The sequence below is a fragment of the Mizuhopecten yessoensis genome, unplaced genomic scaffold, assembly GCF_002113885.1.
Source record: "Mizuhopecten yessoensis strain PY_sf001 unplaced genomic scaffold, ASM211388v2 scaffold921, whole genome shotgun sequence".
NCBI lineage: Eukaryota > Metazoa > Mollusca > Bivalvia > Pectinida > Pectinidae > Mizuhopecten > Mizuhopecten yessoensis.
Window position 1 is genome coordinate 414,287 of NW_018403788.1, and position 14,302 is coordinate 428,588.

Consider the following 14,302-nt stretch of genomic DNA (forward strand, 5'->3'; position numbering starts at 1 on the left):
ACCCTTCCTGTGTGTTATACAGTGTACCATGTTACCCTTCCTGTGTGTTATACAGTGTACCATGTTACCCTTCCTGTGTGTTATACAGTGTACCATGTTACCCTTCCTGTGTGTTATACAGTGTACCATGTTACCCTTCCTGTGTGTTATACAGTGTACCATGTTACCCTTCCTGTGTGTTATACAGTGTACCATGTTACCCTTCCTGTGTGTTATACAGTGTACCATGTTACCCTTCCTGTGTGTTATACAGTGTACCATGTTACCCTTCCTGTGTGTTATACAGTGTACCATGTTACCCTTCCTGTGTGTTATACAGTGTACCATGTTACCCTTCCTGTGTGTTATACAGTGTACCATGTTACCCTTCCTGTGTGTTATACAGTGTACCATGTTACCCTTCCTGTGTGTTATACAGTGTACCATGTTACCCTTCCTGTGTGTTATACAGTGTACCATGTTACCCTTCCTGTGTGTTATACAGTGTACCATGTTACCCTTCCTGTGTGTTATACAGTGTACCATGTTACCCTTCCTGTGTGTTATACAGTGTACCATGTTACCCTTCCTGTGTGTTATACAGAGTACGATGTTACTCTTCCTGTGTGTTATATAGTGTACCATGTTACCCTACCTTTGTGTTAAAGAGTGTACCATGTTACCCTTCCTGTGTGTTATACAATGTTATCCTTCCTGTGTGTTATACAGGGTACCATGTTACCCTACCTTTGTGTTAAAGAGTGTACCATGTTGCCCTTCCTGTGTGTTATTCCGTTTACCATGTTACCCTTGCTGTGTGTTTTACAGCGTACCATGTTACCCTGCCTGTGTGTTATACATTGTACCATGTTACCCTGCCTGTGTGTTATACATTGTACCATGTTACCCTTGCTGTGTGTTTTACAGTGTACCGTGTTACCCTCTCTGTGTGTTATACAGTTTACAATGTTACCCTTACTGTTTGTTATACAGTGTACCCTGTTACCCTTCCTGTTTGTTATACAGTGTACAATGTTACCCTTCCTATGTGTTATACAGCAATGTTACCCTTCCTGTGTGTTATACAGTGTACAATGTTACCCTTACTGTGTGTTATACAGTGTACCATGTAACCCTTCCTGTGTGTTATACAGTGTACCATATTACCCTTCCTGTGTGTTATACAGTGTACCATGTTACCCTTTCTGTGTGTTATACAGAGTACAATGTTACCTTTTCTGTGTGTTATACAGTGAACCATGTTACCCTCTCTGTGTGTTATACAGTGTACCATGTTACCCTTCCTGTGTGGTATACAGAGTACCATGCTACCCTTCCTGTGTGTTATACAGTGTACCATGTTACCCTTCCTGTGTGTTATACAGTGTACCATGTTACCCTTCCAATGTGTTATACAGTGTATCATGTTACCCTTCCTATGTGTTATACAGTGTACCATGTTACCCTTCCAATGTGTTATGCAGTGTATCATGTTACCCTTCCTGCGTGTTATATAGTGTACCATGTTACCCCTCCTGTGTGTTATACAGGAAGGGTAACATGTTACACTGTATAACACACAGGAGGGGTAACATATTACCCTTCCTGTGTGTTATACAGTGTACCATGTTACCCTACCTGTGTGTTATACAGTGTACCATGTTACCCTACCTGTGTGTTTTACAGTGTACCATATTACCCCTCCTGTGTGTTATACAGTGTACAAAGTTACCCTTCCTGTGTGTTATACAGTGTAACATGTTACCCTTTCTGTGTGTTATACAGTGTACCATGTTACCCTTCCTGCGTGTTATACAGTGTACCATGTTACTCTTCATGCGTGTTATACAGTGTACCATGTTACCCTTCCTGCGTGTTATACAGTGTACCATGTTACTCTTCCTGCGTGTTATTCAGTGTACCATGTTACCCTTCCTGCGTGTTATGCAGTGTACCATGTTACTCTTCATGCGTGTTATACAGTGTACCATGGTGCCCTTCCTGCGTGTTATACAGTGTACCATGTTACCCTGCCTGCGTTTTATACAGTGTACCATTTTTCCCTTCCTGCGTGTTATATAGTGTACCATGTTTCCCTTCCTATGTGTTATACAGTGTACCATGTTACCCTTTCTGTGTGTTATACAGTGTACCATGTTCCCCTTCCTGCGTGTTATATAGTGTACCATGTTTCCCTTCCTATGTGTTATACAGTGTACCATGTTACCCTTCGTGTGTGTTATATAGTGTACCATGTTACCATTCCTATGTGTTATACAGTGTACCATGTTACCCTGCCTGCGTTTTATACAGTGTACCATTTTTCCCTTCCTGCGTGTTATATAGTGTACCATGTTACCCTCCCTGTGTGTTATACAGTGTACCATGTTACTCTTCATGCGTGTTATACAGTGTACCATGTTACCCTTCCTGTGTGTTATACAGTGTACCATGTTACCCTCTCTGTGTGTAATACAGTGAACCATGTTACCCTTCCTGTGTGTTATATAGTGTACCATGTTACCCTACCTGTGTGTTATACAGTGTACCATGTTACCAAAACGGTCTGAGTTTGATTACTGAATGTGAAAATGTATCATGTTTAAAGAGTGTACCATGTTACCCTTCCTATGTGTTATACAGTGTACCATGTTACCCTTCCTATGTATTATACAGTGTACCATGTTACCAAAACGGTCTGAGTTTGATTACTGAATGTGAAAATGTATCATGTCTTCTGCCATACAGGATTGGTTTTCTTTAAAGATCCTCTTGTTACCTTACAAACTAATATCTCTGGCAAGGTTTTCATCTTGGCTAGCAAAAGTAATTAGGCTGATAAAACTGGCATCAACAAGAGGCCCAAGGTCCTTAGCGGTCACCTGAGTTATATCATACATTGTAGGTACTGGTAGCTTTATTTTATTGTTTAGATGTGATGTGGAAATCAGCATGTAAACTAAGTGAAATACAATACTTGTCATGTCATCAAAGGATAAGAATTTTAAAACATTTGTAAATGTTCCCTTTGGGGCCCCGCTCTAACCCCTGGGGATGGGGTAGGAATTCCAAGTTTACAATGTGATACCGTCATCCACCAAAGATGATTCTGACCAAGTAAAAATAATTTCCAACAGAAAATTGTCAAAATATACCCAAAAGTGTTGTTTCCCTATATAAACTATAGTAAACTTTACCCCCTCCCCAAGGGAGAACGGATAGCTCGGGGGTCCTGAAATTTACAATTTAAATAAAGCCCCTGATGATCTTTCCATCCATGCAGAGAAAATGACTGTAATACCTCTGAGTCTGGAGAAGAGATTTATTGAAATATTGGTTAATTTTCCCTTTGGGGCCCCGCCCTGGCCCCTAGGGTTGGGGTAGGAATTCCAATTTTACAATTTAAAACCATCTTCTTTCAAGGATAATTCTCAACAAGTAAGAATAATTTCCAACAGAAAATTGTCAAAATATACCCAAAAGTGTTGTTTCCCTATATAAACTATAGTAAACCTTACCCCCTCCCCAAGGGAGAACGGATAGCTTGGGGGTCCTGAAATTTACAATTTAAACTAGAACACTGACAGGTCAGTAAGGGCCCCGTCTTGTGGCAATATATCCCTCATAATCATCAAGAAGCGATCTGCCCATATAGCTGAGCTTGAAGTTTGACATTTGGACTTCAAAAAGAATTGCAAGGAAGCAAAATATACATTATACGTGTACTATGATGTGAGTCTAGTTTCCTTCCACCTCCATATTTGCTGGGCTAACAGAAATGTAAATACCAGTGCAACACTCATTTGTTAGCTTTGATTTGTTTTATTTCACCTTATAAACCTCCTCCATCAAGAGCCAGGGTCAAAGTCAGAGATCAACTTTGTCTTTGACCTTTGGACCCAAATGACCTTGACCTTTGACCCAGTGACCCTGATCTTTGGTCAGTTGACTTATTCTTGAATTCAGACCAACATTGCTTAATCATGTCATAACAAAATGTTCATCAGTGAAAAGATGCAAAATTTGACCTTGACCTTTGACCTTGACTTTTTTTTACCTCAGTGTGTCTCTTTGTTTAATTCCGAACAACTTTGCTTCCTAATGTCATAGCGAAATGTTCACCAGTGAAAAGCTACAAAATTTGACCTTGACCCCTGACCCGATGACCTTGACCTTAGGTCAGTTGACTCCTTGTTTAATTCTGATCAACTTTGCTTCATAATGTCATAACAAAATGTTCATCAGTGAAAAGGTGTAAAATTTGACCTTGACCTTTGAACATAATGACCTTGACCTTTGACCTTGACTTTTTACCTCAATATGTATTTTTGTGAACTGAACATCTTGACCAAGTTTCATGTACATCGGTCCATAGATACCAAAGTTATCAACCAGGAACAAAATTTGTGGACGGACAGACAGACAGACAGAGTGATTACTATAGGGCACCCGTATCGGAGATACGGGGCCTTAATAAAGCCCCTGATGATCTTTCCATCCATGCAGAGAAAATGACTGTTATACCTCTGAGTCTGGAGAAGGAGATTTATTGAAATATTGGCTAATTTTCCCTTTTGGGCCCCGCCCTGGCCCCTAGGGTTGGGGTAGGAATCCCAATTTTACAATTTAAAACCATCTTCCTCCTCCAAGGATAATTCTCACCAAGTAAAAATAATTTCCAACAGAAAATTGTCAAAATATACCCAAAAGTGTTGTTTCCCTATATAAACTATAGTAAACTTTACCCCCTCCCCAAGGGAGAACGGATAGCTTGGGGGTCCTGAAATATACAATTTAAATAAAGCCCCTGATGATCTTTCCATCCATGCAGAGAAAATGACTGTAATACCTCTGAGTCTGGAGAAGAAAATTTTTGAAATATTGGTTAATTTTCCCTTTGGGGCCCCGCCCTGGCCCCTAGGGTTGGGGTAGGAATCCCAATTTTACAATTTAAAACCATCTTCCTTCAAGGATAATTCTCACCAAGTTTGAAAAAATTCCATCCACTGGTTCTTGAGGAAAAGTTGATAATGTAAAAAGTTTACGCACGACGGACGACGACGGACGGAAAGTGATTGGAATAGGTCACTTGAGCAAAGCTCAGGTGACCTAAAAATGTTGAAACTGTTTTATATTAAAAGTTTTATATTTCATCTGGCTAAGATAATATACTGGTATTTTGTCTAGATATGAAAGTATTCAGACATTTTGACTAGCTATGATAAAATATAGCCATTAGGAAGAAGACAGTGATGCTATGAAGGCATGTGTTATTTCTCTCTGCCTTCCATTACCAATCAAGTGACCTTACCTCGTCCATTATGATGCAGTTAAAGAAGAAGGAGGACTGGTCACCAGGGTGACGACTGCGTAGAAGGTTTTGTACGCTGCCACTGCCAAAGCTGTTCAGCGTACCACATATAACGTGAGCCCGCCATAGCACATTCTTTTTTATCTCATACTCCTCCGCAGGAGTCAAAGATGTACTTTTATTTATCTGTAAACACAACAACGCTTGTCATAAAACATCCCTTTCTATTTTGTGGTATATCAGCCACTAATATACAACAATACTGATAATATGTGTAATATAGTTCCTTTTTCCAATACATTATTTGAATATGATTAGCAGTATGAAAAATTAGGCATGGGTGTCTTTTTGACATGCTGTTTTCATCTAGCTGATTCCATTTTCAGGAAAGATTTAAGAAGAATGTAATGTCGCTAACTGTCAAAATTTAAAGCTAAAAACACAATATCATTTATGATTATTAGTAGCAAGTCTGATGTCACCTACATTTCTATACTGGTATTTTAGGTCGGCCTTTTTCTGCTCCAACTTCTGTAGGTCTGCCTGCAGCCGCTTCCTCTGTAGAAAATACGACAAGATTTTAGTGTAAACAGTTGCTAATCTAAGTTTGTTTTTATCTATAAACCAGAGCTGTAGGAGGATAAAGCGTAGCTCGCCTATTGGTGATTTATGTTGTAAAATAGCAAATATCAATAGAAACCTATGTACAGTAAAACCTCGGTATAATGTCCATCATTTCATTTAGCACCTCACTTACCTCCAACACGTATCAGGTCCCTTAATTACGTTAAGAATTCCTTATACATTTCCCTCAATTTATTCCCAAACCCCTTCCTCCTACCATTCCTCTGTTCTCCCCTCTCCCTACCCCTCTGTTTTCATTTCAGAATATTTATTGTTCAGATCTTAGATACAAAGGAATTGGGCAACAGGCAAAGCCTATGAGCGCCCTCTCCTTACAGTTATAAACAGTTTACACACATCATATTGAATTGAAGTGATGATAAAACATGTATATAATGTACATGAATTTTGATATTTGCATGTCATTATTAATTTTTTTGATAATGGTTGTACAAAAACTAGATTTTACAAAAAATGGTAATTAAAGTTATGCTGGTGGACAGCACATAGTACAATTATGTACTGGTATCATTCCATAAAGCAAAGGCATGTGAAAAAAGATAAAGTAAGTGGAATCTAGTAAAAGCGTCTTGTATCTTTAACGAATCTCTGAACCATCTCCAAGATACTTATATTCATATTGGTATCGAGTCTTCGACATCCATAAAGAAAAGTCTGAGTATTTAATGGAATAATGTCATTAAGAGCAGAAATGGAATTCAGGAGAATTTGCCTTTGATTAGTATACAGAGTACAATGGAAGAGAAGTGATCACAGTCCTCAACAGGAGAACTACATAAGCAGGCAGGGGTATCAATTAGGTGAGATTCAAATAGATCTGAATTTAGGTTACTGGCACAGTTTCTAAGTTGACAAAAGGTAATATTAAATTTTCGATCACCACTGTATTTATAAAACATTTGGGTTGAGAATTCATTTCATCCGAGTGTAAAAAATCTCTTTATAGATCCAATGGATGTCATTGTGGGATACAGGCAAGTTTGATTATTCCATTCAGACATCAGTTTCGGGAAAAAACTGGCATTATATAACTGAGTTCTTGGTATAGGAACATCAAAAATTCTATTGTGGCGAAGATGATAATTGTCAGTATTATCATTAATGTACGGTTGAATTATATCATAGACATGAGAGGGACATTTCCTATTATATATTTTATAAAAAGTAATATTTTGATGCAAATGTCTTCTTCTATTAAGTGTTATAAAACCAGATTCTCTATATAAGATAGCATGACTTGTTCCACGTCTTAACCCTGAAATAATATGTGCTGCTTCTAGTTGGATAGACTCCAAGACACTGCATTCATTCTGCGTGCAGTTTGCCCATATAATATTTGCATATTCCAGAATTGGACGTATAAATGTGATATGTATAGTTTCGAGTGACTTTCTATCAATTTTGTATTTCAACATTCTAAGTATATTAATTCTTTTATAAGCTTTTTCGTATATATAGTTTATGTGATAGACCAATTAGCCTTGCTGTTGAAAAACAAACCTAGGTGTTTATGATTAGAAACATTAATAATTGATAATTCATCAAAATATAGGTTAGGATGCAGTGTCTCAGAATCAACCCGCCTCGAGAAGAGCAGGGCTACAGTTTTATCTGGATTAAAGATAATTCCCCATTTTCTAGCCCAGATTGAATTTTTTCTTAGATCATCATTTAACATATTAGCACATTCTTGCCTGTCTCCCTCAATGAGACCATATAAGGAGGTATCATCAGTAAATAGTTTGAAGTTTGAGGCCAATTCATCACCAATATCATTAATATATAGTAAAAACAAAAAAGGACCAAGGACTGAACCTTGAGGTACCCCTGCCTGTAATGTTTTCCAATTAGACTTATACCCATCTATGACCACTCTCTGTTATTGGTCTATAGTTGGTTGGATCACTTTTATCTCCCTTGCCCTTATAAACTGGGGTAACATGAGCATTTTTCCGTCTATTTGGTAGCTTGCCGGTAGAAATAGATTTGTTGAATAGGAGATAGAGTGGTTTCACAAGAGATTGGGAAACCCCTTTTATGAATTTTGGAGGGATGCTGTCAGGGCCTGAAGGTTTATTAGTATTGAGTAGATCGAGCTGATCAAAAATGTCCTGTTCGGTTATGTCTATTGTTGAAAAGTTATGTCGGGGTCAGGGGCAGTCAGGAGGTAAATCGTCAGCATTCTTTTCAGTTACAGAAATCGAAGTGAAATAATCGTTAAAAGATTCCTCTTTATCTATGGGGTGGATTTTCAGTTCGCGGTTGATAATCAATGGAGAGTCATTTTCGTTTTTGTTTTTGAGATTGATAACCGATTTTGCAATACGCCACCAATTTCCGGGGGGTATGGTTTTATCAATTAAGAAGATTGAAGTTTAGATAAATATTTTTCTTTAGCTTCCAGGACTAAGGATATAACTTCATTCCGAATAGATCTAAATTTTGCCCAAAAAGCTGGAGTATTATGTAGCTTAGCTATGGAATGCTGGCAATTTCTTTGTCTAATTTTGAGTCTTGATACCATTAATCATCCAAATTTTATCATTAGGTCTTATAGTTACTGTTTTATGTGGCATGCATAGGTCGATAGCAGTTAGGATTAACCCTGCCCCTCTGTCTCCTATCATTCCTTCTATCATTTCTCCTGTCCTCGACCTCCCCTCTCCCTATCCCTCTGTCTCCTACCATTCCTCCTGTCCTCCCCTCTCCCTATCCCTGTCTCCTACAATTCCTCCTGTCCTCCCCTCTCCCTACCCCATTTCTCCTGACCTCCCTTCCCCTACCCTTTTAAGTCCTACACCACTTACCATTTCTCCTGACCTCCCCTCCCCCTACCCTTCTGTGTCTTACACCACCTACCATTTCTCCTGACCTCCCTTCTCCCTACCCGCTGCCCTTCTGTGTCCTACACCAGCTACCATTTCTCCTGACCTCCACTCCCCCTACCCTTTTTGCTCCTACCCCACCTACCATTTCTCCTGACATCCGCTCCCCATACCCTTTTTAGTCCTACGCTATTTACCAATTTCTCCTGACCTCCCTTCCCCCTACCCTTCGCTACCCTTCTGTGTCCTACACCAGCTACCATTTCTCCTGCCCTCCGCTCCCCCTACCCTTTTTAGTCCTACAACACCTACCATTTCTCCTGACCTCCCTACACCACCTACTATTTCTCCTGACCTCCCTTCCCCCTACCCACTACCCTTCTGTGTCCTACACCAGCTACCATTTCTCCTAACCTCCACTCCCCCTACCCTTTTTGCTCCTACACCACCTACCATTTCTCCTGACATCCCTTCCCCCTACCCTTTTTAGTCCTACAACACTTACCATTTCTCCTGACCTCCCTTCCCCCTCCCCGCTACCCTTCTGAGTCCTACACCAGCTACCATTTCGCCTGACCTCCGCTCCCCCTACCCTTTTTAGTCCTACAACACTTACCATTTCTCCTGACCTCCCTTCCCCCTACCCACTACCCTTCTGTGTCCTACACCAGCTACCATTTCTCCTGCCCTCCGCTCCCCCTACCCTTTTTAGTCCTACATCACCTACCATTTCTCCTGACCTCCCTTCCCTGACCTCCCTTCCCCTACCCTTTTAAGTCCTACACCACTTACAATTTCTCCTGACCTCCCCTCCCCCTACCCTTTTGTGTCCTACACCACCTACCATTTCTCCTGACATCCGCTCCCCATACCCTTTTTAGTCCTACGCTATTTACCAATTTCTCCTGACCTCCCTTCCCCCTACCCGCTACCCTTCTGTGTCCTACACCACCTACCATTTCTCCTGCCCTCCCTTCCCCCTACCCGCTACCCTTCTGAGTCCTACACCAGCTACCATTTCTCCTGCCCTCCGCTCCCCCTACCCTTTTTAGTCCTACACCACTTCCCATTTCTCCTGACCTCCCTTCCCCCTACTCGCTACCCTTCTGTGTCCTACACCAGATACCATTTCTCCTGACCTCCGCTCCCCCTCCCCTTTTTAGTCCTACACCACTTACCATTTCTCCTGACCCCCCCTCCCCCTACCCTTCTGTGTCCTACCCCACCTACCATTTCTCCTGACCTCCGCTCCCCCTACCCTTTTAAGTCCTACACCACTTATCATTTCTCCTGACCTCCCCTCCCCCTACCCTTTTTGCTCCTACACCACCTACCATTTCTCCTGACATCCGCTCCCCCTACCCTTTTAAGTCCTACACCACTTACCATTTCGTCTGACCTCCCCCTACCCTTCTGTATCCTACACCACCTACAATTTCTCCTGATCTCCCTTCCCCCTACCCGCTGCCCTTCTGTGTCCTACACCAGCTACCATTTCTCCTGACCTCCCCTCCCCCTACCCTTTTGTGTCCTACACCACCTACCATTTCTCATGGCCTCCCTTCCCCCCTACCCTTCTGGGCCCTACACCACCTACCATTTCTCCTGACCTCCCTTCCCCCTACCCGCCACCCTTCTGTGATGTACACCAGCTACCATTTCTCATGACCTCCCTTCCCCCTACCCTTTTACGTCCTACACCACCTACCATTTTTCATGACCTCCCTTCCCCCCTACCCTTCTGTGACCTACACCACCTACCATTTCTCCTGACCTCCCTTCCCCCTACCCTTCTGTGCCCTACACCACCTACCATTTCTCCTGACCTCTCTTCCCCCTACCCGCTACCCTTCTGTGTCCTACACCACCTATCATTTCTCCTGACCTCCCTTCCCCCACCCTTCTGTGTCCTACACCACCTACCAATTCTCCTGACCTCCCTTCCCCCTACCCTTTTTAGTCCTACACCACTTACCATTTCTCCTGACCTCCCTTCCCCCTACCATTTTTAGTGCTACAACACCTACCATTTCTCCTGACCTCCCTTCCCTCTACCCTTCTGTGTCCTACACCACCTACCATTTCTCCTGACCTCCCTTCCCCCTACCCTTCTGTGTCCTACACCACCTACAATTTCTCCTGACCTCCATTCCCCGTACCCATTTAAGTCCTACACCACTTACCATTTCTCCTGAGCTCCCTTCCCCCTATCCTTTTTAGTCCTACAACACTTTCCATTTCTCCTGACCTCCCTTCGCCCTACCCTTTTTAGTCCTACACCAGCTACCATTTCTCCTGACCTCCCTCCCCCCTACCCGCTACCATTCTGTGTCCTACCCCACCTACAATTTCTCCTGACCTCCCCTCCCCCTACCCTTTATAGTCCTACACCACCTTCCATTTCTCCTGACCTCCCTTCCCCCTTCCCTTTTTAGTCCTACAACACCTACAATTTCTCCTGACCTCCCTCCCCCTACCCTTTTTAGTCCTACACCTTCTACCATTTCTCCTGACCTCCCTCCCCCCTACCCGCTACCCTTCTGTGTCCTACACCCCCTACCATTTCTCCTGACCTCCCTTCCCCCTCCCCTTTTTAGTCCTACAACACCTACCATTTCTCCTGACCTCCCTTCCCTCTAACCTTCTGTGTCCTACACCTCCTACCATTTCTCCTGACCTCCCTTCCCCCTACCCTTTTTAGTGCTACAACCCCTACCATTTCTCCTGTCCTCCCTTCCCCCTACCCTTCTGTGTCCTACACCACCTACCATTTCTCCTGACCTCCGCTCCCCCTACCCTTTTTAGTCATACACCACCTACCATTTCTCCTGACATCCGCTCCCCATACCCTTTTTAGTCTCCTGACCTCCCCTCCCCCTACCCTTCTGTGTCCTACACCACCTACCATTTCTCCTGACCTCCGCTCCCCCTACCCTTTTTAGTCATACACCACCTACCATTTCTCCTGACATCCGCTCCCCATACCCTTTTTAGTCCTACACCACCTACCATTTCTCCTGACCTCCGCTCCCCCTACCCTTTTTAGTCCTACACCACCTACCATTTCTCCTGACATCCGCTCCCCATACCCTTTTTAGTCCTACACTATTTACCATTTCTCCTGAGCTCCCTTCTCCCTACCCTTTTAAGTCCTACACCACTTACCATTTCGTCTGACCTCCCCTCCCCCTACCCGTCTGTGTCTTACACCACCTACCATTTCTCCTGACATCCGCTCCCCATACCCTTTTTAGTCATACACTATTTACCATTTCTCCTGAGCTCCCTTCTCCCTTCCCTTTTAAGTCCTACACCACTTACCATTTCGTCTGCCCTCCCCTCCCCCTACCCTTCTGTGTCCTACACCAGCTACCATTTCTCCTGCCCTCCCCTCCCCCTACCCTTTTTAGTCCTACACCACTTACCATTTCTCCTGACCTCCCTTCTCCCTACCCTTTTAAGCCCTACACCACTTACCATTTCGTCTGACCTCCCCTCCCCCTACCCTTTATAGTCCTACACCACCTACCCTTCTGTGCCCTACACCAGCTACCATTTCTCATGACCTCCCTTCCCCCCTACCCATTTTAGTCAAACAACACTTTCCATTTTTCCTGACCTCCCTACACCACCTACCCTTCTGTGCCCTACACCACCTACCATTTTTCCTGACCTCCCTACACCACCTACCGTTTCTCCTGACCTCTGGTCCCCCTACCCTCTACCCTTCTGTGTCTTACACCACCTACCATTTCTACTGACCTCCGTTCCCCCTACCCTTTTTAGTGCTACAACACCTACCATTTCTCCTGCCCCCCCTTCCCCCTCCTTTTCTGTCTACTTCCATTCTTCCTATCCTCCCCTCCCCCTACTGTTCTGGCTCCTCCCAGTCCTCCTGTCCTCCCATCCCCCTACTGTTCTCTTTTTAGTCCTACACAACCTACCATTTCTCCCGACCTCCCTTCCCCCCTACCCTTCTGGGCCCTACACCACCTACCATTTCCCCTGACCTCCCTTCCCTGACCTCCCTTCCCCCACCCTTTTACGTCCTACACCACCTACAAGTCCTACACCACTTACCATTGCGTCTGACCTCCCCTCCCCTACCCTTCTGTGTCCCACACCAGCTACCATTTCTTCTCCTGACCTCCCTTACTTACCATTTCTCCTGACCCCCCTTCCCCCTACCCTTCTTGGTCCTACACCACCTACCGTTTCTCCTGACCTCTGGTCCCCCTACCCTCTACCCTTCTGTGTCTTACACCACCTACCATTTCTCATGACCTCCCTTCCCCCACCCTTTTACGTCCTACACCACCCACCATTTCTCATGACCTCCCTTCCCCCTCCCCTTTTTGCTCCTACACCACCTACAAGTCCTACACCACTTACCATTTCTACTGACCTCCGTTCCCCCTACCCTTTGTAGTCCTACACCACTTTCCATTTCTCCTGATCTCCCTTCCCCCTACTGTTCTGGCTCCTCCCAGTCCTCCTGTCCTCCCCCCCCCCTACCCTTCTGCGTCTTACACCACCTACCATTTTTCCTGACCTCCCTTCCCCCTACCAATTTCTCCTGACCTCCCCTCCCCCTACTGTTCTGTCTTCTCCCATTCCTGCTGTCCTCCCCTCCCCCTACTGTTCTGTTCTGTCTCCTACCCTTCCTCCTGTCCTCCCCTCCCCCCTACTGTTCTGTCTCTCCCTCCCTTCCTCCTGTCCTCCCTTTCCCCTACTGTTCTTTCTACTTCCATTCCTCCTGTCCTCCCCTCCTCCTACTGTTCTGTCTCTCCTTCCATTCCTCCCTTCCTCCCTTTCCCCTACTTCTCTTTCTACTTCCATTCCTCCTGTCCTCCCCGCCCCCTACTGTTCTGTCTCTCCTTCAATTCCTCCTGTCCTCCCTTTCCCCTACTGTTCTGTCTCCTTCCATACCTCCTGTCCTCCCCTCCCCCTCCTGTTCTGTCTCCTTCCATTCCTCCTGTGCTCCCCTCCCCCTACTGTTCTGCCTCCTTCCATTCCTCCTGTCCTCCCTCCTGACCTCCCTTCCCCCTACCCTTTTTAGTCCTACCACCTACCATTCCTCCTGTCCTCCCCCTACTGTTCTGTCTCCTTCCATTCCTCCTGTCCTCCCCTCCCCCTACTGTTCTGTCTCTCCTTCCATTCCTCCTGTCCTCCCTTTCCCCTACTGTTCTGTCTACTTCCATTCCTCCTGTCCTCCCCTCCCCCTTCTGTTCTGTCTTCTCCCATTCCTGCTGTCCTCCCCTCCCCCTACTGTTCTGTCTCTCCTTCCATTCCTCCTGTCCACCCTTTCCCCTACTGTTCTGTCTACTTCCATTCCTCCTGTCCTCCCCTCCCCCTACTGTTCTGGCTTCTCCCATTCCTGCTGTCCTCCCCTCCCCCTACTGTTCTGTCTCCTTCCCTTCCTCCTGTCCTCCCCTCCCCCTACTGTTCTTGTTCCTTCCATTCCTCCTGTCCTCCCCTCCCCCACTGTTCTGTCTCCTTCCATTCCTCCTGTCCTCCCCCCCCCCTACCGTTCTGTCTCCTT

General features: G+C 44.6%; 1 protein-coding gene across 1 annotated transcript in view; it reads right to left on the reverse strand.

Annotated features, from left to right (window-relative positions):
- LOC110455111 (probable helicase senataxin) overlaps nucleotides 1–14,302 on the reverse strand; it is a gene marked incomplete at its 5' end in the record, with an annotated part of 45,648 nt that overhangs the window by 13,501 nt on the left and 17,845 nt on the right. Inside the window, 2 exons of the mRNA XM_021505060.1 lie at nucleotides 5,291–5,476; nucleotides 5,777–5,848. Coding sequence (XP_021360735.1) covers nucleotides 5,291–5,476; nucleotides 5,777–5,848 — 258 coding nt within the window. The remainder of the gene's footprint in view (nucleotides 1–5,290; nucleotides 5,477–5,776; nucleotides 5,849–14,302) is intronic.